Genomic DNA, 23,098 nt, shown 5'->3' with positions numbered 1-23,098 from the left:
GAGGTAGTAAAAAGAAAACAGAATGCAGCCTATAGTGCTAGTTCCAGAGAAAGCACACTGCAGGTAGGCAAACAAAGTACAAGGGCCTTGACGTGGTAGATTGGGTGTTTCCGGTGGCGGATGGGGTGCTGATCAAGTAGGCTGCTTTGTCCTGGATGGAGATCAGCTCCCTATGTGTCCTTGGCTGGGGAGTGAGAAGGTTGGCAGGTGAAAGGGGGTGTTTGAGTGATGAAGTTGACTGTGGTGTTAATGTGAGGGGTCTTAGGTCAGTGGTTGGGACAGAAGGGATGAGGTTGCGAGGCCGTGGCTGTTGGCTGGAGGTTTCTGGTTGAAGGTTCAGTGATGCAGGAGCAGGGTTAAGTGGGACAGGATGGGGTGCATCGAGTGCAAGCTGCAGGCTTCCCAGGCGAGTGGAAGAAGGTGTCAGAGGACATTACGAAGGACAATGACACAAAGACGGTTAATTTACTCTTTATATATTTGACACAAAGACTGCAATAAAAATCTTGGTCCCACGTAGGTGAGTCTCTAGGTTGAGATAGCTTGCAAGCGACGCTCAATTTGATGACAGTATTTCTCCGGGAGTCCGACAGATCTGTGGAAGGGGGTCGGAGAGAAAGGAAGGAAGAATGAAGGAAAAAGAAACCTTCACCACCAGGCTGGGAGGCCGGAGCGATCGCAGTGACACAGACACCCAGCCTTGCCTCCTGACCCAGTGCACTCACTCCAGCACCACGACTCAACTCCAAACCTTTCTGCCAATTCCCGAACCCCAAATGATGGCAAATCCCTCACCACACCTGATTTCCACTGTGCACAATCCCAATGGCACCAGATCCCTGCTCATTCACTCCAGCAGTAACAGTCTCAGTGGGATCCACACCTTCCCAATGTACTCACCCATGGGAACCACCCCTTCCCATTACCCTCCCCCCACACACCGTACACAATCCTTGTGGAACTGACCCTTCTCGTTGCCCCCGCCCACAAAATGTACACAGTCACCATCGACCCAACCCTTCCTATTGCACCACACTCCCCCCCCACCCCCCCATCCCTCCCCCCGGGCTGACCTCAGCTCTTCCAGCTTCTTCCTCTTGATTTGGTCGAGGCGGACCCGGCGCTGGTGAGCTTCGTCCTTCAGACGCTTGCCTTCCTCAAAGAAGGCAGCTCTCTCTGCAATCTGCTTCTGCTCCTTTTCCCGGATCTGCTCCCTCAGATCATTGGCAAACTTGGTCCTGCCGTGTCTCTTCTCCCCTTCCTCCTTCTGCTCCTTCGCCATCTGCTCCTCCTGCACCCTACACGGCCGAGAAAGAGGGAGAGAGCGAGGAGAGCATGAACGGGAGAGAGAGAGGAGAGAGGTGGAGAGGGGTGTAGAGAAATTGGGGAGAGAGAGTGGGTGGAGAGAGAGAGAGAGCAAGAGAGTGAGAAGGGTATAGTGATGAAGGTAGAGGGAGACAGATGGGGGTGGGGGGGGTAGAGAGACGGGGGTAGAAAGAGGCAGAGAGAGAAAGAGAGAAGGGATTTAGAGAGAGGGGCCAGTTAGAAGAAAGGGGGGGGGGAAGGGGGGGAGAGAGAGATGAGAGGGTTAGAGAGAGGTGTGCGGGGGGGAGAGAGAATGAGTCAGATGGCTCTCGCTAAGCATTCATTTCGCCTCCTCCACCAGCGCGGAGCAGTGAGTGCACGGTTACAGCCACTCCCTCACGGCTCCAGAAACCTGGGTTCAATCCTGACCTCAGGTGCTGTCTTTGTGGAGTTTGAACGTTCCCTGTGTGTCTGCCGGGTTCCCTCGGCTGCTCTGGTTTCCTCACATCCCAAAGATGTGCTGGTACTTTAATTGACAACTGTAAATTACCCCAAATGTTGACAAAAGAGCAACAGAACCACAAGGGGAGCTGGTGGGCAAGTGAGGGAGAATGATGTGGATCCACACAGAAATCAAGTGGAGGATGGGTTGATGGGATTGCTCTGCTCGGAGCTGGTGTGAACCTGATGGGTGGAATGACCTTTTTCTTCGTCATAACATCAAAAGTAAGGAGCAGATCAGTCCCCAGCCGGACAGGTACGGCTTCCTGCGGCGGTGCAATGAGCATTGAGGCAATGCACCTCCAGGCCAGGCAGAGATTTACAGCAGCTGACCAACATCGCTGGCACACAGGAGGGGCTGAAGTAGCACAGGGAGCACAGAGAGACTCCGGAGACTGAGAGGCAGGCAGAGGCAGACAGTGAGGATCCATGGAGACTTCAGCAGGTGCGATCCGTTTCCTTCCTTCAGAGGAGGGGGTTCAGAGGCTGGAGGGGTTTACAGAGATAGGATGTAGGGGCTGGGGGAAGTGGGAGGGGAGGTTACAGAAATAGGGAGGGGCGTAGAGATCGGAGGGGGAGGTTACAGAGATGGGGGGTGGTGTGGAGGTCAATGGGCGGGGGGTGTTGTTTATAGAAACAGGGTGTAGGGGCTGGAGGGGGTTACAGAGGGAGGAAGCGGTGTAGGGGTGGGGGGGTTACAGAGATAGAGAGGGGTGTAGGGGTGGAGGGAGGTACAGAGATAGGGAGGGGTGTAGGGGGTTACAGAGATAGGGGAGGGTGTAGCAGCTGGAGGGGGTTACAGTCGTGGCAAGTGCTGAGATGGGCCTGGACCAGTGCAAGGTACAGTTGAGTTTTGGACCATGCAGCCCCTACATTGGGTGGCTCCAGCGCTCCAGGTTTCTTCATCCCAACCTCCTCTGAAGCCAGGGATTCTGAGACACAAGAGATTGCAGATGCTGGAATGTGGAGCAACAAATAATTCTCTGGAGGAACTCAATGGGTCAAGCAGCATCTGTGGAGAAAAAGGAATTCTCGAAACCCTGCATCAGGACGGGAATGCTGAGGTAGGAGTGGTGTTAGGTGGGAAGACACAGTCTCTGCTGCTGCAGACTGCAGTCTAAGGATCACCTCAGGCACCCAGTGGTCTGGTGGAGGGAGGGAGGGAAACGGACACAAATTTGGTTACAGGTGAAGGACACCTTGTTCCACAAAGGCAGTGCTCTATTGGTGCTAATGGACCCTTGCCAACAGTGGCCTGGGCAAGGAACGCAGGGGCAGAGGGCTGTGCACCGTTCTGGCCACCACACCGCAAGAACATAGTACAGAACAGCACAGGAACAGGCCCTTCAGCCCACAATATCTGCACCAAACATGATGCCGATTTGAACTAATTCCCTTTTGCCTGTACATGACCCATATTTATGTGTCTATCCACAAACCTCTTCCACCATTCCCTCTGGCAGCCCGTTCCAGGCACCCACCACTCTCTGTGTAAAAGAACTTTCCCCCTCTCACCTTAAACACATGTCCTCTAGTACTTGACACTTCCACACTGGGAGAAAGATTCTGACTGTCTCCCCCATCTATGTTTCCGATAATTTTATAAATGTCTACCAGGTCTCCACTCAGCCTCTGATGTTCCAGAGGAAACAACCTAAGTTTGTCCAACCTCTCCTTATAACTCATACCCTCTAATCCAGACAGCATCCTGGTAAACCTCATGTACCCTTTCCAAAGCTTCCACATGCTTCCTGTGATGAGGTGACCAGAACTGCACACAATACTCCAAGTGCAGCCTAACCAAAGGTTTATACAGCTTACATCTGTACTCTCCCTTCTCTCTTTCCCCTCTCCCATCAGGCAGAAGACACAAAAGTCTGAAAGCATGTACCAGCAGGCTCAAGGACAGCTTCTATCCCACTGTTATAAGACTATTGAATGGTTCCCTAGCATGATAAAATGGACTCTGGACCTCACAATCTACCTTGTTATGACCTTGAGCCTTATTGTTTGCCTGCACTGCACTTTCTCTGTAACTGTAACACTTTAATCTGCATTCTGTTATTGTTTTATCTTGTCCTACCTCGATGCATTATGTAATGAATTGATCTGTATGAACGGTATGCAAGACAAGTTCTTCACTGTAGATGTGACAAGAATAAGCCAATTTGAATTACTCAATGCCTCGACCAATAAAGACAAGCATACCATGCACCTTCTTTACCACCCTATCTACTGGCGTGGCCACTTTCGCTGAGCTGTGGACTTGGACCCCAAGATAGTTCTGTACATTAACTGTGTACTTTCCCCTTACATTTGGCCTGTGAGGAGGGTGTGATAACATGAAGGAACTGTGCACAGGAAGTTTGCAAGGCTGCTCATTTCACCAAAAGATACAAAGTTCTCTCAGGGTATGACAGATGGATACAGGGAGGATGTTCCCCTGGCTGGGGCACTGACAACCAGGGGGCACAGTCTCTGAGTAAGGGGCCGGCCACTTAGGACCGAAATAAGGAGAAATTTCCTCACCAAGGGGGTGATGTTACCCAGAAATGTGTTACCCAGGAGCTGTGGAGGCTCAGTCACTGAGGGCATTCAGGACAGAGATAGATGGATTTGGGGATAGATAGGGATATGGGGATAGTGCAGGAAGGTACTGGCACATTACAATCTCCAGGCCTCCGAGCCTTTGTGGACCTGTGGATCAGTGTGACCCCAGGCACCGCTCAGAGGCTGCAACGGTGAGGGGAGGGTCCACACAAGACCTCCAGTGATGGACTCCAGGGGTGTGAGGAGACTGGAGAAGCTGTGGGCAGGAAGGCTGAGGGGAGACCCAACTAGAGGGCAGGGGCAGAATTTAGGCCAGAGGCAGGGGAATGGGCACTGTTTAGGCTGCTGGCATTGGGGAAGGACGTGAAGACCCCATACGAGGCTCAGGACACACTCGTCGAGGCGAGAGATTTCAGCTCCAAAGTTGGACTGAAGCTGGAGTTACCCTCCTTGTCTTGAGGAGGGGAGGCAGAGGGAAGATGTCCCCATAAGCAGACGGTTCAAGAAACAGAGAGTGCAGAGGTTTGAGGTTTTGATGAAGGTACGACGGGGAAGAAAGGGAGGTGCAAGGAAAAGTCCAGTCAGAGAGGGTATCTGCCGTGGACTCACAGGGCTCTGCACGAGGGACGGTGTTGGGCAATGGAGAGAGAGAGAGAGGGCAACAGCACGGAGAGGTGAGCAGCGCTGTCGGGCTTACTCCTGTGGAAGTCAGTCTGAGCCGCACTGAGCCTGCAGAGAGGGCTGACACTGGCTGACCTACCTGAGCACTCTCTCGAACTCCTGCCTCTCCTTGGTGGCCTGCATGGCCAGGAAGTGCTGCTTCTGCTGGATTTGGGTCGACCGGGATTTCTTCAGCTCGGCGTTCAGCTTGGCCTTCTTCTGCTCGTCCTCCAGCTCCTTCCGCCGCCACTCTCGCTCTGCGGCCTCCTGGCTTCGCTTGGCCCGCAGCGCATCCTGTGAAACACAGACACAGCTGTAGATCAGAGGCACTTCGTAGGCCAAGAAATAGTTTGGATGAGGACGGGTGCCTCAGTCCCTCTCTCTCAGGGAAGTTCTGTAATTGACAGATGTCTCTCAGTCCCTCTCCCTTTCAGGGGATATCTGTACAGTTTCTGGTGTCCCTCACACAGCCTCTAAGGGTAATACCTGAACACTGATTGGAGTCTCTCAGTCCCTCTCTCCCTCAAGGGATACTTGCATGCTGACTGGTGTCTCTGAGACACTCTCTCTCAGGGGATTTCTGTGCCTTGATGTCTCTCAGTGTTTTTATTTTAGTGACCATCATGTGTTTAATTAAAGTATTAGTAATATTAGGAGTAATAGAAGCAGCAGGTGTGTTAGGAATAGTCCCAGATTTATTGATGTTGATAGTTTTGAGACGGTTGACAATGTGAGGGATCTGAGGAACATCAGGGATGGTGAGATTGTGGTCTTGAATGGAGTGGCGGAAGCAGGTAACGGATATGGTCTGGAATTGTGAAAGATAGTGGTTAAATATCCAGGTACCAGATTTTTATGAGAGTTATGTAGCGAGGGATCTTAAAGCTTTTAGGAAATATTTCAAAAGACACCATCCTGATGTGGTAATCAGCACTGTATGTGATAGTGTGGGAAGGCAGGGAAATATTATACAATTGCTGACCATTATCCTCATTGTAGAATCAGTACCAGTGCTGGTGGTGTTACCGATCTGGATATTGTTAATAACGGGGAGGCAGCTGGTATAAGATTTAAATGTGAGAGTTGCAACATGGAGTTTGCTTCTAAAATAGTGTCAGGTTATCTTGAGGTTCAAAATTTGAAAACAACAGTAGCTGAATGATAATAGGAAAGTACATCTGTGAGAAAGGAGGAAAAGAGAGGGGGGATTCAATCAGTTTAGACTCAAGAGAGACGCAAGAGACCGCAGAGGCCTGAAATCTGGAGTAACACAAAAAACGTTGGAGGAACTCGGCAGGTCAGGCAGCATCGAGGAAGGGAAATGGACAGTCAACATTTCAGGTCGAGACCCTTCATCTGGACTGGAAAGAAAGAGGGGAGATAGTTGGAAGGAAGGGATGGAGCAAGAGCTGGCAGGTCATAGGTGGATCCAGGTGAGGGGGGAGTAAGGCAGATGAGGGAGGGGAGAGTGGGGAAGGTTGCAGAAGCTGGGAGGTGATAGGTGGATGTGACAAAGGACTGAAGATGATGGAAAATGACTGGAGTGGACAATGGGACATTAAATCGAGGGAGGAGGGGAAGTGAACCAGTGAGTGGGTGATGGGCAGATGGAGAGAGTGGGGGAGGGAAAAGAGATAGGGTGATGGGGCCCAGTGGATCAACAGGAGACAGAAAAGAAAAAAGGGGAAAAGGGACAGTGGTTACCGAAAGTTTGAGAATTCAGTGTTCATGCTGCCAGGTTACTCCACGTAGCCGACGAAAAGGCAGGCATGACTGGGGACCATGCAAGTGCCCATGGCTATACCTTTATTTTGGACAAAGTGGGAGGAGCCAAATGAGAAATTGTTGGGGGTAAGCACAAGTTCTGCCAGACAGAGGAGGTTGGTGGTAGAGGGGAACTGCTTAGGTGTGTTTTCCAGGAAGAAACAGAGTCTTGGGGCCTTCCTGATGGGATTCAAGAAGAGGTTGTTCAATTAGTTAAGAAATTTCAGGGCCAGAGAAACATCAGTGTCTTAATAGCTATTGAGTTGACATTGCAAAAGTTCATTAGAAGGCAGGCTAATAGGGACCTCAATGATGGTCAGGAAGTAGAGAAGACATGGCTGAAAATGATGGTGAAATCAGAGATGATAGTGGTTTAAAGGTTGGTATTGGTTTATTATTGTCACTTGTACCGAGGTACAGTGAAAAACTTGTCTTACAAACCAATCATACAGGTCAATTCATCACACAGTGCAGTTACATTGGGTTAGTATAGAGTGCATTGATGTAGTACAGGTAAAAACAATAACAGTACAGAGTAAAGTGTCTCAGCTACAGAGAAAGTGCAGTGCAATAAGATGCGAGGTCACAACAAGGGAATTGTTGTTGAAGTTATTTTTGTAAATAATATTGTAAGCGCTAATATATGTAGACTATGTGACATTATGAATCCTATGAGTTGTTATATTGGCTGATGAAAGTAATGAAAGTAGAAAATCCTGTTTACTTTGACTGATAAAATCTCGCAGGTGATGGTTTTGAAGGGTGCGGTTAGGGTGGGAATGTAAATAGGAATAAAACTGGTAATTGGATACAAAATGCTCAAGCAGATCCATATTTTGGAGCAAGAAAAAGATTCTCCAAGTGTAAAGATAAATATTTGAGGACACAACATTTATACAGGGATAACAGAAGAGCTTTGACAAGACAAATGATGGGTGGTTCTGTTGGGGTTGGGAAATTAGTTTATTATTGTCACTGGTACCGAGGTACAGTGAAGAACTTTTGCATGCCATCCATACAGATCATTTCATCACATCGGTACATCAAAGTAGTACAAGTGAAAAGCAATAACAGAATGCAGAATATAGTGTTACAGTTACAGAGAAAGTGCAGTGCAGGCAGACAATAATGTTCAGGGCCATGACAAGGTAGATTGTGAGACCGTTCAATAGTGTTATAACAGTGGGACAGAAGTTGTCCTTGAGCCTGGTGGTACGTTCTTTCAGGCTCTTGTATCCTCTGCCCGATGGGAGGGGACAGGAGAGACAATTTCTGGGGTGGGTGGGGTCTTTGATTATGCTGGCTGCTTTACCGAGGCAGCGAGAATTGCATTCAGGTCTGTGGAGGAGAGGCTGCTTTTCTGATGTGCTGAGCTGTGTCCACAACTCCCTGTAGTTTATTGTCCACTTGTTGGTTCATCTGTACACTGACTGATGTCCCTCAGTCCTTCTCTCACTCAGCAGGATATCTGTACAGTGAAACATATTTCTCAGTTCCTCTCCCTCAGGGGCATATCTGTACACTGACTGGCGTCTGTCAGTTCCTCTCTCCCGGGGGATATCTGTACACTTACTGGTGTCTGTCAGTCCCTCTCTCCCAGGGGGATATCTGTACACTGACTGGCATCTCTCAGACCCTTGCTCCCTCAAAGGTTATCTGTATGCTGACTGGTGTCTCTCAGTCCATCTCCCTCAGGGGCATATCTGTACACTGGTGTCTCTCAGTTCCTCTCTCAGTGGATTTCCATACACTGACTGATGTCTCTCAGTGTTTCTATTTTAGTGATCACAAATTGAAGTACTAGTAATATTAGGAGTCATAGCAGCAGTGGGTTCGTTAGGTAGAGTCCCAGATTTATTGATGTTGATACAGATAATTTTGAGACAGTTGACAATGTGACGGGTCTGAGGGTGAAGGGGGGCCAGTTGGATCAAGAGGAGAGAGTGAAAAGAAAAAAGAAGAAAAGGGACAGAGAGGGAGTGGTTACCGGAAATTTGAGAATTCAGTGTTCAGGCTGCCAGGTTGGAGACTGCCCAGGTAAAATATGAGGTGCTGTTCCTCTAATTTGTGTTTAGCATCAATCTGGCAGTGGAGCAGGCCGTGGACAGACATGCTGGTGTGGGAATGGGAAGTGGAATTAAAATGCTGGCCACCGGGAGATCCTGGGTGGCACCGTGGACGGAGCTAAGGTGCTTGGCCAAGCGATTCCCCCATACTGCAACCGATCTCACACATGTAGAGGAGGGCACAATGGGAGCACTGGATGCAATAAATAACACTGTGGAATTCACATGTGAAAGACCGAAAGGGCTGTTTAGCACTCTGGTTGATGACGAGGGAGGAGGTGCAGGGGCAGGTGTAACGCTTAGTGTGGTTACAGGGGCGAGTGCCTGGGGAGGGAGGGGGATTGGTGGGGAGGGATGAGTGGATGAGGGAGTCATGGAGAGGGTGATCCTTGTGGAAAGTGGAAGGGGGAGGGGACGGAAAGAAGTGCCTGATGGGGGGATCCTGTTGTAGATGGTGGAAGTTGCAAAGAATGATATATGTGGATGCGTAGGCTGGTGGGATGGTAGATGTGAACTAGGGAGACTGCCTTGGGGGTGGTGGGGGGAAAATGGGGTAAGAGCAGAAGTGCGGGAAATAGATGAGATGCAGGTGAGGGCTCCATCAACAGCAGGTGGGGGGGATCCCTTTTTTCTGCAAAAGGAGGACGCCTCGGATGTCCTGGTGTGGAAGGCCTCATCATGAGAACAGAGGCGGCAGAGGCAAAGGAACTGAGAAAGGGGAATGGCATCCTTGCAAGTGACAGGGTGGGACGAGGTATAGTCGAGGTAACTGTGGGAGTCAATGGGTTTGTAGTGGACGTCGGTGGATAATCTGTCTCCGAAGATGGAGACAGAGAGATCAATAAAGTGAAGAGAGGTGTCGGAGATGGACCAAGTGAATCTGAGGGCGGCGTGGAAGTTGGTAGCAAAGATGATGAAGTTGATGAGCTCTGCACGGGTGCCGGAAGTGGCACCGATCCAGTTGTCGATGCAGTGGAGAAAGAGCTGGGATAGGTTTGGAACATGGATTACTCCACGTAGGCAGGTATACCTGGGGCCAATGCGTGCCCATGGCTATACCCTTATTTTGGAGAAAGTGGGAGGAGCCAAATGAGAAGTTGTTGAGGATGAGAACCAGGTCTGACAGACAGAGGAGGGTGGTGGTAGATGGGAACTGGTTAGGTCTGTTTTCCAGAGTCCTGAGGCCTTCCTGATGGGATTCAAGAAGAGGCTGTTGAATTAGTTAAGAAATTTCAGGGCCAGAGAAACATCAGTGTCTTAATAGCTAATGAGTTGACATTGTAAAAGTTCATCAGAAGGCAGGCTAATAGGGACCTCAATGATGGTCAGGAAGTAGAGAAGACATAGTTGAAAATGATGATGAAATCAGAGATGATAGTGGTTTAAAGGTTAGAATTATTGTTATAATACGTGTAGTCTATGTGACAGTGTGTATCGTATGAAGGTAGAGGAGTATGATCCTGTCAATGTAACTCGTGGTGTTAATGGAAATGATAGGTTTAACGGAATCTGTTTAGCTCACTTGGTCAAAGAGCTGTTATATTGGCTGATGACATTGATGCAACTACTTGAAAATCCTTTCTGGTTTGATCGATAAAATCTCACAGGTGATGGTTTTGAAGGGTGCGGTTAGGGTGGGAATGTAAATAGGAATAAAACTGGTAATTGGATACAAAATGCTCAAGCAGATCCATATTTTGGAGCAAGAAAAAGATTCTTCAGGTGTAAAGATAAATATTTGAGGACGCAACATTTGTACAGGGATAATAGAAGAGCTTTGACAAGACAAATGATGGGTGGTCCTGTTGGGGTTGGGAAATTAGTTTATTATTGTCACTGGTACCGAGGTACAGTGAAGAACTTTGTTTTGCATGCCACCCATACAGATCATTTCATCACATCGGTACATCAAAGTAGTACAAGTGAAAATCAATAACAGAATGCAGAATATGGTGTTATATTTACAGAGAAAGTGCAGTGCAGGCAGACAGTAATGTTCAGGGCCATGACAAGGTAGATTGTGAGGTCAAGTGTCTGTCTTATTGTACCAGGGGACCGTTCAATAGTGTTATAACAGTTGGACAGAAGTTGTCCTTGAGCCTGGTAATACGTTCTTTCAGGCTCTTGTATCCTCTGCCTGATGGGAGGGGACAGGAGAGACAATTTCTGGGGTGGGTGGGGTCTTTGATTATGTTGGCTGCTTTACCGAGGCAGCGAGAAGTATAGATAGTGTCTATGGAGGAGAGGCTGCTTTTCTGATGTGCTGAGCTGTGTCCACAACTCCCTGCAGTTAATTGTCCACTTGTTGGTTTATCTGTACACTGACTGATGTCCCTCAGTCCTTCTGTCGCTCAGCAGGATATCTGTACAGTGAAACGTATTTCTCAGTTCCTCTCCCTCAGGGGGATATCTGTTCACTGACTAATGTCTCCCAGTCCCTGTCTTGCAGGGGGATGTCTGTACGGTGACTGGTGTCTCTCACTCCCTCTTTCAAAGGATGATAGCTGTATGTTGATTGGTGCCTCTCAGTCCCTCACTCCCTCAAAGGTTATTTGTATGCTGACTGTTGTCTCTCAGTCCATCTCCCTCACGGGCACATCTGTGCACCGGTGTCTCCCAGTGGATTTCTGTACACTGACTGATGTCTCTCAGTGTTTTTATTTTAGTGATCTTAATGTGTTTAATAAAGATAGTAGTAATATCGGGAGTAACAGTAGTAGTGGGTGTGTTGGGAGTAGTCCCAGATTTATTGATGTTGATAGTTTTGAGACTGTTGACAATGTGAAGGGTCTGAGTAATGTCAGGGATGGTGAGATTGTGGTTTTGGATGGAGTGGCATAAGCAGGTAACGGAGAAGTTGGGGGTAGTCTGGATTTGTGAAAGATAGTGGTTAAATATCCAGGTGCCAGAATTTCACGTGAGTTATGTGGTGAGGGATTTATAGCATTTAATGCCTTCAGGAAATATTTCAAAAGAGACCACCCTGATGTGGTAAGCAGTATTGTATGTGATACATGAGGAAAGCCAGGGAAATATGACACAATTGCCCACCGTTATCCTCATTGTACCAGTGCTGGTGGTGTTACTGATGTGGATATTGTTAACAACGGGGAGGGAGTTGGTATAAGATTTAAGTGTGAGAGTTGCTATATGGAGTTTGCTTCTAAAATAAGGTTAGGTCAGCATGAGATACATAGACATCCTGAGGTTCAAAATGTGAAAACGGCAGCAGCTGCAGGGCTTGAAGCTAATAATAATGACGAAAGTACATCCGTAAGAAAGGAGGAGAGAGGTGGGGTTTAATCAGTTTGGACTCAAGAGGAGGTTGTCAAATTGTTACAATTAGTTAAGAAATTTCAGGGACAGAGAAACATAAATGTCTCAATAGCTAATAAGTTGACATCATAAACAAATAAACAGATCTCTGATAAAAGTCGGACTGTAGAGTTTCAGAAGGCAGGCCACATCTGTACAGTGACTGATTTTCATGCCAGCTTTAATTGATAAAATCTCGCAGGTTGTGGTTTCGAAGGGTACGATTAGGGTGAGGAATGTAAATAGCAATAAAACTGATTATAGGAAATAAAATGATCATGCCAATCCAGATTTTGGAGCTACAGAAAGTTGCTTGAGATGTAGAGGTGAATTTTCGAGGACACAACATTTATACAGGGATAATAGAAGGGCTTCGTCAAGACAATTGATGGGTGGTCCTGTTGGGGTTGATTGTTCTCTTGCTGGTTTATCTGTACACTGATCGGTGTCTCTCAGTCCCTCTCTCTCAGGGGGGTACCTGTACACTGACCGGTGTCTCTCAGTCCCTCTATCTCAGTGGGATATCTGTACACTGACCGGTGTCTCTCAGTCGCTCTCTCTCAGCGGGATATCTGTTTATTGACTGATGTCTGTCAGTTCCTCTTTCTCAGGGGATATCTATACACTGACTGGTGTCTTTTAATGACTCCCCCGCTGGGATACACTGACTGGTGTCTCTCAGTTCTCTCTCAGGGGAATGTCTGTACACTTACTGGTGTCTCTCAGTCCATATTTCTACACGTGCTTCGCTGATCAGTGGACATAATAGCTATCTGCAAGGCTCAGATGTACACATTGCTGGGCATATTTCCTCTGTCTCTTGGGAAGATTGCTGTTTTAATTGGATGAAAGTTGATTTTTGTGCTGATATTACACTAACCTGCTCAGCCTTGACATCGTGTGCACGTTCCTGCAGAGCCTGGAGGCGAGCAACCTCTATTGCTTTCTCTCGTCTCAAACGCTTCTGCAACTCCTCAAATTCAGCTTCTCTTTTCTAGCAAGGGAACAAGAAGGGAGAGGAGTAGACACAGAGTGAAGCTGCCTCTACACTGTCCCATCACACACTCTCAGGGCACGGGTCAGACACAGAGTGAAGCTCCCTCTACACTGTCCCATCACACACTCCCAGGGCACGGGTCAGGCACAGAGTGAAGCTCCCTCTACACTATCCCATCACACACTCCCAGGGCACGGGTCAGACACAGAGTGAAGCTCCTATTCTCTCATGTCAACACAGGACCTGCAGTGAGTTGGTTGACCGATTGGAAGGCTGGAGGCAACAATATGCACTCAGTGTGCAGGCTGCTGGCATTCAGTGAGTTGCAATCCAGAGACTGAGACTGGTTTGCAGCAATTTGTGCTAGTGAAGAAGAGGAGGGGAAAATACTTTATTCTTGGAGCAGAAGAAAAACATGTGTGATATGTTAGAAGGCTGGTGGCTGCTTGCGGGAGGACTGTAGGGGGAGGTAGATAGGGAGGGAGGATTGTGGGGTTGGGGCTGCCAGGGATTGATACAATCTCGTCTTGCACATGTAAGGTCCATCCCCAGCCCCACCACCTGGCCCACGTCAGTCGGAGCCGCTGGGTGAAGGAGGTTTACTCTTAGACTCTGGTAGGGTGCAGCTCAGGAAGCTCCCTGTGAATAATAGGATGTACATTTCTCAACAGCAGCAGCTTGTGACGGCATTCCTGCACTGAACAATGCAATGATGGTGAAGTCCCGAGGCTTCACCATCCACCACATGGACCGGACGGCGGCATCAGGTAAAGACAGAGGCGGCGGCGTTTGCTTCATGATTAACTCATCATGGAGCACAGATGTGGCAGTTCTGTCCCAGTCCTGCTCCCCCCGACCTGGAACATCTGGCGGTCAGGTGTCGTCCATTCCACCTGCCAAGGGAGTTCTCCACCGTCATCCTGGTAACGGTGTACATTGCACCCCCTGCAAACATCAAGCTGGCACTGGAGGAGCTGAGCACTGATCAGCAGTCATGAGACAACGCACCCTGGCACCTTTCCGATCATCACGGGGGACTTCAACCAGGCCAGCTTGAAGAAGTCTATGACAAACTACCACCAACATGTCACCTGCAGAACCAGAGGAGCCAACACACTCAATCACTGCTACACTGCCATCAAGAACATTTACTGTGCCATCCCGTGCCCACACTTTGGCAAATCCGATCACTTGGCTGTACTTCTACTCCCGACATATAGGCAGAGACTGAAGACTGCAGGTACGGTCAAGGGAAGTGGAGGAGCATGTTGGATTCAACTGTTTTAAGTAATTTTTCTTAACATGTATGGTGTTTAATACACCTCAGGTGGCTGCACAAGGAATGGCCACTTCCAAGCTCATTGGTTCATCCATCAGGTGAATATGTGTTTTGCCATTGGTTGGTTTTGCCACAGGTATCTACTAGGTTTCCCCACTGGACTATTGTTAGCAAAGGAGTACCAAGCACCACGTTGTTTTCAACTCATTCTTGGACTCCTGAAAGAACCTGCAGATTTGAAAATAACCAGATCTGACAATTTTGGTGTAGTTGGCAGGATGTTTATGAGAAACAGAGTTTGAAAATTCCTCAGACAGACAGGAGGTAAGAGCATCTTCCATTTCTGAATCATTGGGGAAATCATCAGATTCTGCTTCAGTACACCATCTGAAGGAAGTTTAAGAGTGAGAAGAAAACTATTTTACCTTGCTATTTGAAATATTTCGGGTTGAAACCCTATTGATAACTGTGATTGACATCTAAGTGAAGAGTATTCATTGAGATTGAACTGAAACAATGGCCAGAGTTGAGAAACAAACCACAGTGTCTCCAACTGAGAGAGAACTGATAACTGGGGGTTTACTTGAATAAAGTACACGAATTTGATGTGATTAACAAAACAATCTGGAAGAAATGTGCTATTGATGCCGGGTTGAGTGAAAATTGGCTTCTGAGTGATGTCGGGAAGATATGGAATAAGATTCAGAAAATGTGGTCGGGAAAGGCAAAAACTGGCTGGACGATCGCAGTATTAACAGAACTGGGAAAGTGTGAGCGTGTGGAGCTGAGAAGCCAAATAAGTGGATTTAAGGGTGAGCATGCTGAGCTCAGGAGCCAAGTAGATGAATCTAAGCATGAGTGTGCCGAGGTAAATAATCTAGTGTGTGAACTAAAGTGAGCACATGGTGAATCGACTGAGCAAGCAAATAAACTAACTGAACAATTGGGGAAGAAGGAAGAATTGTGCAACATGCTGAAGGAACAGTATAATAAAGACAGTAAAAAGTCCAAAGAAAAACTTTCTGCATTAACTGAATGAGTGAGAAAATAAAGTGATAAATGTAACCAGCTTAATACAAAATGTGGGGACCTCCAGTGCAGACTGAATCAGCTTCAATGTATAAGAGTCAGGACTTTCAGTGGGCGGTCCTTTCAGGGGCACGGCACAGAACAGACCCCAGCAACAGCGCCAACTTTGGAACTGTACGGCACTGCAGAATGAATATAACACTAACTCAGCAGAAACCTCTGGTGACTCAAGTGATGATGACAGCAATTGGTCTGGCAGCCACGTCACGGCTTGCCCCAATAATAACGAAGGCAATCAAAGCACGCAAAAATGAGAATGGAGATTATGAAAGGAGCAAGAGGTTTACTATCAACCACTGGACCCAGAAAAAATTGACAAATGGTCCAGAGAAATTCCACATCCTAAAAAAGGAAACTTAAGGACTTGGACTGAACTTCAACAAGTCAAGAACATATATTAACTGCATCCATATGATGGCCTCCAAATCTTGGCCACTATGTTGTCTTCAGTTGAATGAGAGAATCAATGACGGCATGGGAGATGACAGACAGGACCTAGGGGGTGGTTGGAATGCAATTAAGAGATGGCTGAAAGAACAGGCTCCAATGCAGATCGATTGGAGGAAAGTGGTCGATTGCAAACAAAAGGCTTCAGAGGATGTTTCTGAATATGAAGACCGGTATAGGACAGTTTGGATCAGCTACTCAGGAGTTCAATAACTGAAGATAATGTGGAGGAATCCAACAAGCATTTACAGGACTGTTTTGAATCGGTGGACTGGACCAAATTCAGGGATTCGTCTTCAGATCTGAATGAATATGCTACGGTTGTCACCAGCTTCATCAAGACCTACGTGGATGAGTGTGTGCCTTTGAGAACATACCGAGTTTTCCCAAATCAGAAGGCCTGGATGAACCAGGAGATCTGCAGTCTGCCGAGGGCTCGATCTGTGGCGTTCAAGACCGGCAATGCAGAACCCTACAAGAAGTCCAGATCAAAAACGTCAGAGCAAAAACGCAATCCTGTGTGAAATTAGCCACACAATCGATGCATGATAGCTGTTGGCAGGGTTTGCATGCCATCAGGCGAAACCTAACAGAATAAATGCAGTGTTGCTTCACTCCACGATGAGTTCAATGTCTTTTACGCATGCTTTCAAAGGAAGAATAGTGATAACATCTCCTTTTCACTGACAATCAACACAGGCGCACCGCAAGGATGTGTGCTTAGCACGCTGGTCTACTCTCTCTACACTCGTGACTGTGCGGCTCAGCACAGCTCAAATGCCATTTATAGATTTGCAGGTGACAGCACTGTTGTCGGTAAAATCTCAGATGGCAACGAGGAGGCGTACAGGAGTGAGGTCCATCAGCAGGCTGAGTGGTGTCACGACAACAACCTCACACTCAATGTCAGCAAGACCAAGGAATTGATTGCGAACTTCAGGAAGGGGAAGTTGTGAGAACACGCACCAGTCCTTATTGAGGGGTCAGCGGCGGAAAGGGTGAGCAGCTTCAAGTTCCTGGGCGTCAACATCTCTGAGGGATCTGTCCTGGATCCAACACATTGATGCAATCATGAAAAAGGAACGCCAGTGGCTCTACCTCGTTAGGAATTTGAGATTTGGTAGGTCACCAAAGACTCTTGCGAGTTTCTATAGATGTACAGTGGAGAGCATGCTGACTGGTTGCATCACCTCCTGGTACAGAGGCTCCAATCCACAGGACCGCAGGAGGCTGCAGAGGGTTGCAGCCTCAGCCAGCTCCATCATGGGTACAACCCTCCCCACCATTGTGGATAGCTTCAAGAGGCAGTACCTCAAGAAAGCTGCATCCATCATTAAGGACCCTCACCATCCAGGACATGCTCTTCTCGTTACTACCATCAGGGAGGAAGTACAGGAGCTTGAAGACCCACACTCAACAATTCAGGAACAGCTTCTTCACCTCTGTCATCAGATTTCTAAACGGTCCATGAACCCTTGAACACTACCTCTTCCCACCCTGTCACTTGTAAGGATGCCATCTCCTTCTCCCAGTTCCTCCCCCTCCACCGCATCTATTCCCACGATGAGGCTTTCCATTCCAGGACATCAGAAACTGGGGTTTCCCTTCCACCACCATCAATGAAGCCCTCACCCTGCATCTCCTCCATTTCCCACACGTCTGCCCTCACCCTATTCCTCCCCCCCCCACCCCCACCCCCGAAAAAACGGGGACAGGGTTCCCTTGTCCTCACCTACCACCCCATGAGCCTCTGCATCCAACACGCCATTCTCCGCAACTTTTGCTACCTCCAACTGGATCCAGCCACAAGTCACATCTTCCCCTCGCCCCCCTCTACGCAGCCCCCCCACTTCCACGGGGACTGCTCTCTGTGTGACTCCCTTGTCCATTTGTCCCTCCTCACTGATAACCCTCCCGGCACATCCCTACAACCGCAGCTAGTGCTGCACCTGTCCCTACACCTCCTCCCTCACCACCCTTCAGGGGACTGGACAGCCCCCTCAGGTGAGGCAGCACTTCACCTGTGAATCTGAGGGTCATTTATTTCATCCGGTGCTCCCGGTGCGGCCTCCTCTACATCGGTGACCGCTTTGTCGAGCACCTTCACTCCGTCCGCCGCAACAGCCAGGATCTCCCAGTGGCCGCCCGCTTCAATTTCACATCCCACTCTCCATACTGACATGTCTGTCCACAGCCTCCTCTACTGCCACGTTGAGGCCAGACACAGGTTGGAAGAACAACACCTCATATTCCACCTTGGGAGTCTCCAATCTGACGACCTCAACATCGATTTCTTGAACTTCTGGTAACCCCTCCCCTCCCCTCCCTTTCCCTTCTTTCCTTTCTCTCCCCTCCTTTTTTTTCCCCTCTTCCTCCCCACCCCACTTCTTTGTCTTCCCTAATTCCTGTGGCCCACTCCCCTGTTCTCCTTCTCCTTCTCCCACCCTTATGACCTGCCCATCTAATTCCCCACCTCCTTCCCTTTATTCCATGGTCCACTGCCCTCTCCTACCAGATTCCTTCTTCTTCAGCCCTTTGCCTCTTCCACCCATCACCTCTCAGCTTCTTATATCTCCTCCCCCACCCACCTACCTTCCCCCCCCCCCACCTTACCTGCACTCGCCTATCACCTGGACTCACCTGTCACCTATCACCTGCGTGTGCTGCTCCCCCTCCCCTGACCTTCCTATTCCGGCTTCTGCCCTCTTCCTTTCCAGTCCAGATGAAGGACCTCGGCCCGAAACGTTGACTGTTTATTTCCCTCCATAGATGTTGCCTGACCTGCTGAGTTCCTCCAGCATTTTGTGTGTATTAACACTACCTCATTGTTCCTTTTTTCTCATACTATTTACTTATTTTGTAATTTATAGTAATTTTATGCCTTTGTACTGTACTGCTGCTGCAAAACAACAAATTTCATGTCACATAAGACAGTGATAATAAACCTGCTTCTGATTCTGAAGATGGTTTACTCTTAAACTTGGGCTCCAGTAAGATGCCCCCAGGAAGCTCCCTGTGAATAACAGGATGTACATTTCTCGACAGCAGCAGCTTGCAAAGTCATTCTTGTACTGATCATAAGGATGTGGTCTAACGTCTAAAAAGCACATGCCCGTGTCTGCAGGATGTTTAGTGCTATGAATACAATCATCAAGCAGCGTGAGAAACAGTCAGGAGGAATGAACCTTGTGTCTTAGTGCCCTTTAACTCCAGGACTCATTTCTACCATCAGAGGAGTATTTTTGGCCCAATTTCCCCTACCATTGCATGGAGGAGGGGAAATGGCAGTTACACCGGGGTGAATCTGACACGCAAGTCCCTCTTCAGTTTAGTTTAATGCAGCACCCCTTTCAAAACTGGTAGAAGTGCATTAAAACATGTACTCAAATGATACAATGTGCATTTTGCAGCAAAGCAGAGGACATAACCCTCCCCAGTTTTTGGGTTTGGTTGTCTCGGTGTGCATCAGGAAGTCAAACATAACCTTTCAACGGGATTGTTATTTGCTCTGGCATGATGTTTTGATATAAACTCACCCAGGTGACCACAAAAGGAAAAGCCAAAGTTCATCTACTTTGCTTCTCAGAAAATACTGAGATTTTCTGAGAAGCAACCGTTCTTATTTACTCACAGAACCACAAGGTTTCACTCAACCCTGACACCATGCAAGCTAAAGATATAACATGCTGTCATTTCTGTGGCCTTGAATAAAGCCTCAATCACCTGCCTGGTGTGTTTGGCCCACGGTCAATCCCTCATCCTTTCTCTCCCAATCTCACTCTTTCCCCCTTCACACACTGCCCCCCTCCTTCTCATCTGCCCCACATATCCAGTCCCTCCCTCTCTTTCCCTCTTCTTCTCCCTCCACACACTCACCTTTCTGGCTCTCCATTCCTCTCATATGCCCAGTTGCTCCTTCCACATCCTTTCCTATAAACCCGAGAACCCCTTTCTCTCCACATTCAGTTCACCCCTCACTCCACCGGTCCCCCTGCCCTCTCTGTCCACCTCCAGTCTCCCCTCTCTCTCCACACATATACCTAACACCCCCCAACTCTCGTTATCCCTCCCTCACTACACACTTCCCTCACTCCTACTCCCCCCTCACTATCTCCTCGCCCCATTCTCTCACTGCCCCCCATCCAGTTCTGCCCACTCCCCTTGCCTGCACCCAATTCCCCTCTGTCCTCACTTCTCCATCCCAACTCCCTCCATGCTTACTGTACCTGCTGCCCTGCCCCTCAGAGACCTCCCCCCCTCACCCCTGCTGCTCACCATCTTGGCGTTCTGGAACTCGCGAACCTTCTGCTCAGCCATGCGGTCCTGCTCCTGCAGCTGCTCCCTCCTGCGCCGCATGGTCTCGTTGGCCTCCATGATCTCCTGGTGGGTCTTCATCTGCTTTTGCCGCTTCTCCTGCAGGTTCTGGGCAGGCAGAGAGCGGACCAATGAGCACTGCGTGGTGGGGCAGGGCAGGAGCCACAGGGCTGGGAGATGGGAAAGGAGAAGGGGAACAGACAGTGCATATGGGGGGTGGGGGTGTCTGAGAACGAGGATGAGATGGGTGCAGGGGGAAGGAAGGGTGGGAGGTGGGGAAGGACGGGATGAGGAGGAAGGAGAGGGGGAATGGGGTATGGAGGAGGGTCAGACAGGAGGAAAGCGGAGGAGGGTGCAGTCAGACAGTTGAGAGGGCAGGGAGAAGCAGGAGGGGCATGGGGTAGGGAGGGGCATGGGGTGGAGGGGTGATGGATTGGACAGGAGGTGGTGGAGTGGTGGGAGGGGCAGGGGGAAAGAAATGGGGTGGGAAGGGGCAGGAGAAGGGAACAGAGGAGTAGGCAGGCTGGGAGGGTGCGGGAGATTGGGACGAGTGATGGAGCGGGGAGGAGGAGGAGAAGAAAGGAGTAACACACAATCTGCTGCAGGAACTCAGTGGATCGAGCAGCATCTGGTGGAGGAAAGGAACTGCCGGTGTTTTGGGTCGAAACCCCGCATCAGGAAGAAGGTAGTGGGAGAGGCAGAAGGGGGAAGGGGTAGGAGAAGTAGATAGGGAGGACATGAGAGAAGGATTCCATGGCAGGGGAGGATGAAGGACAGGAGAATACAGGGGGTGAGATGAGATGGGGGAAGGGGAGAGGGCGGTGAAGTGACGAGGAAGGGGAGGCGGGTGGTTGAGTGAGAGGAGGTCAGGAAGTGGAGGGAAGGTTTGGGGGAGGAGTAGGGGTAGAGGAGGGTGTAAGGGTGGAGGGGAAGTGGGGAGGGGGAAGGTGGCAGGTGAGCAGGAGGAGGGAAGGGGATGAGGAAGAGGTTCTCTCTCTCTCTCCCCCTCACCTCCAGGTCCTCCTGGTGCAGCTGTTCCATGGCCTGCAGCCTGTCCCTTGCCTCCATGGCCTTGATTTCCTGCTGCAACATCCTGTCCTTTTCCTTCTCCTCCATCTGCTCGATGATGTGAGCTTTAGCTCTGCGAGGACAGTTGAAACAATGAGAGTCATCCCCACATCATCCCTCCTGTCTCTCCTTCCCTGCCCACCCTCTCTCGCTATACCCTTCACTCCCTCCCTCTGTCTGTCCCCCTACTCTCCTCTCTCTGCTCTCTTCCCTTCATCCCTCTCCTTGCCCTCTTACCCCTCTCATTCTGTCCTCTTCCTTCTTCCCCCCCACCTCTTTCTTTCCCCCTCCATCTATTTTCTTCAATCTAAGGTCCTACCTCCCTCCTTCTGCCTCTCCTCTTTCTTCCACTGCACCTTCCCAATTGCAGCTCCTCTCATTCTCAGTTTCTCTCTCTCTTTCTCTTCCTCTCCTTTCCCTTTCTAAGTTTCTTCTCTCCCTCCCAGGTCCTGCTGTCTGTGCACCTCTTATTTCTCTGATTCTCTCCCTCTCCTTGTCACTGCTCTGCTTGTCTCTCTGCCTCCCCCTCTCTTCTCACCTCAGTCCATCCTCTTTCTTTCTGCGCTCGATCTCGTCCTGCATCTTCATAGCTTTCTGCCGATCCACCTCCATCATCGTGTCCAGTCGCCGATCCTCTTCCAACATCTCCTTTGCTATCTGTTCCTTCTCCAGGATCTGGGCGTCACGAATCGCATGGCATCTGGCTCCAACAATGATCTAGAAGAAAAATCACACAAACATGAGAGTGAAGCTCTCCTTATGCTGGCCTATAACAGAAATCGCCCTCTCCCTCTCCCTCTCTCTGCATTCCCTCCCTCTCCATACCTCTTTCCACACATCCTTCTCTCTCCCCCTTCCACAGCTCTGCCCTCTCTCTATACCCTTCCCTATCTCCACAGCCCCCTCCCTCTCCCTATACCTCTCCATCTCCCTCCCTCTCTCCACAGTGCCCCTCACTCCCTCTCCCCACAGCCTCTCACCCTCCCTCTTTCCATAGCCCCTCCCTCTCTCCACAGCCCCTCACCCTCACTCCCTCTCTCCACAGCACCCACCCCATCCCGTCCCTGACCTCGTTGATCTTTTTGATCTCGTCCTCCTGCTCCAGCCGCATGGTGTTGGCTTTCTCCAGCAGGTACAGGGCCCTGTCCCGCGCTGCCTCCTCCACGTCAGTCAGCTTCTCGTTCTTCTGTCTCTCTAACTCCTTGGCTCGGATGAAGTTTTTCCGATCGGATGCCAGTTCCTGCAGTGATCACCGGAAATCAGAGCGGGCGATGGGAGAGAGGAGGTGACAGCAGGGGCAGAGAGGGGCAATGGTAGGGATGAGGGCCAGGGGAGGGGGGATCGAGGGTGGGGGGAGGGGAGGCAACAAGAAGAATGAGTTGGGAAGGAAGTGAGAGCTGGCAGTGAGGGACACTGCTTTGTGAGAGGAAGTGTAGACTCCTTTAGGCGGAGCCACAAGTCCCCGGAGTGGTGTTGTGGTCTTCGTGTGTCACTGGTGGGACAATCACCTACCGCTGCACGCATTTTCTCTGCATCGTTGGCCTTTCGTATGGCCTCCCGCTCCTTTTCACTGATCACCCGGGACGCTGCCTTTATTCGCTCGAAATCCACAGGACTGATGATCAGAGTCTTGCCTGAGGGGTCCTCTGTGGGAATACTGGGGTGGAGACAGAATGGGAGAGAGGGGATGAGTGAGAGAGGGAGAAGGAAGGCAGTGGGAGATGGGTGGATAGTTGCAGAAGG

The 23,098-nt window shown here is 49.5% G+C and overlaps 1 protein-coding gene across 1 annotated transcript in view; it reads right to left on the bottom strand.

Annotated features, from left to right (window-relative positions):
* Positions 1 to 459: 459 nt before the first annotated feature.
* Positions 460 to 23,098, bottom strand: part of LOC127580931 (cilia- and flagella-associated protein 45-like) — a 36,797-nt gene continuing 14,158 nt past the window's right edge. The window contains exons 4-12 of the mRNA XM_052034908.1: positions 22,868 to 23,012; positions 22,425 to 22,595; positions 21,894 to 22,072; positions 21,299 to 21,428; positions 20,249 to 20,395; positions 13,042 to 13,155; positions 5,117 to 5,310; positions 1,074 to 1,298; positions 460 to 595 (exon numbers count right to left, since the gene is read on the bottom strand). Of these exons, the coding sequence (XP_051890868.1) occupies positions 529 to 595; positions 1,074 to 1,298; positions 5,117 to 5,310; positions 13,042 to 13,155; positions 20,249 to 20,395; positions 21,299 to 21,428; positions 21,894 to 22,072; positions 22,425 to 22,595; positions 22,868 to 23,012 (1,372 nt within the window). The 3' untranslated portion in view covers positions 460 to 528. The remainder of the gene's footprint in view (positions 596 to 1,073; positions 1,299 to 5,116; positions 5,311 to 13,041; positions 13,156 to 20,248; positions 20,396 to 21,298; positions 21,429 to 21,893; positions 22,073 to 22,424; positions 22,596 to 22,867; positions 23,013 to 23,098) is intronic.

This window comes from Pristis pectinata, chromosome 20, assembly GCF_009764475.1.
Source record: "Pristis pectinata isolate sPriPec2 chromosome 20, sPriPec2.1.pri, whole genome shotgun sequence".
NCBI lineage: Eukaryota > Metazoa > Chordata > Chondrichthyes > Rhinopristiformes > Pristidae > Pristis > Pristis pectinata.
The sequence above is the reverse complement of the archived record's forward strand: the minus strand, read 5'-3'. Positions and strand labels throughout refer to the sequence as shown.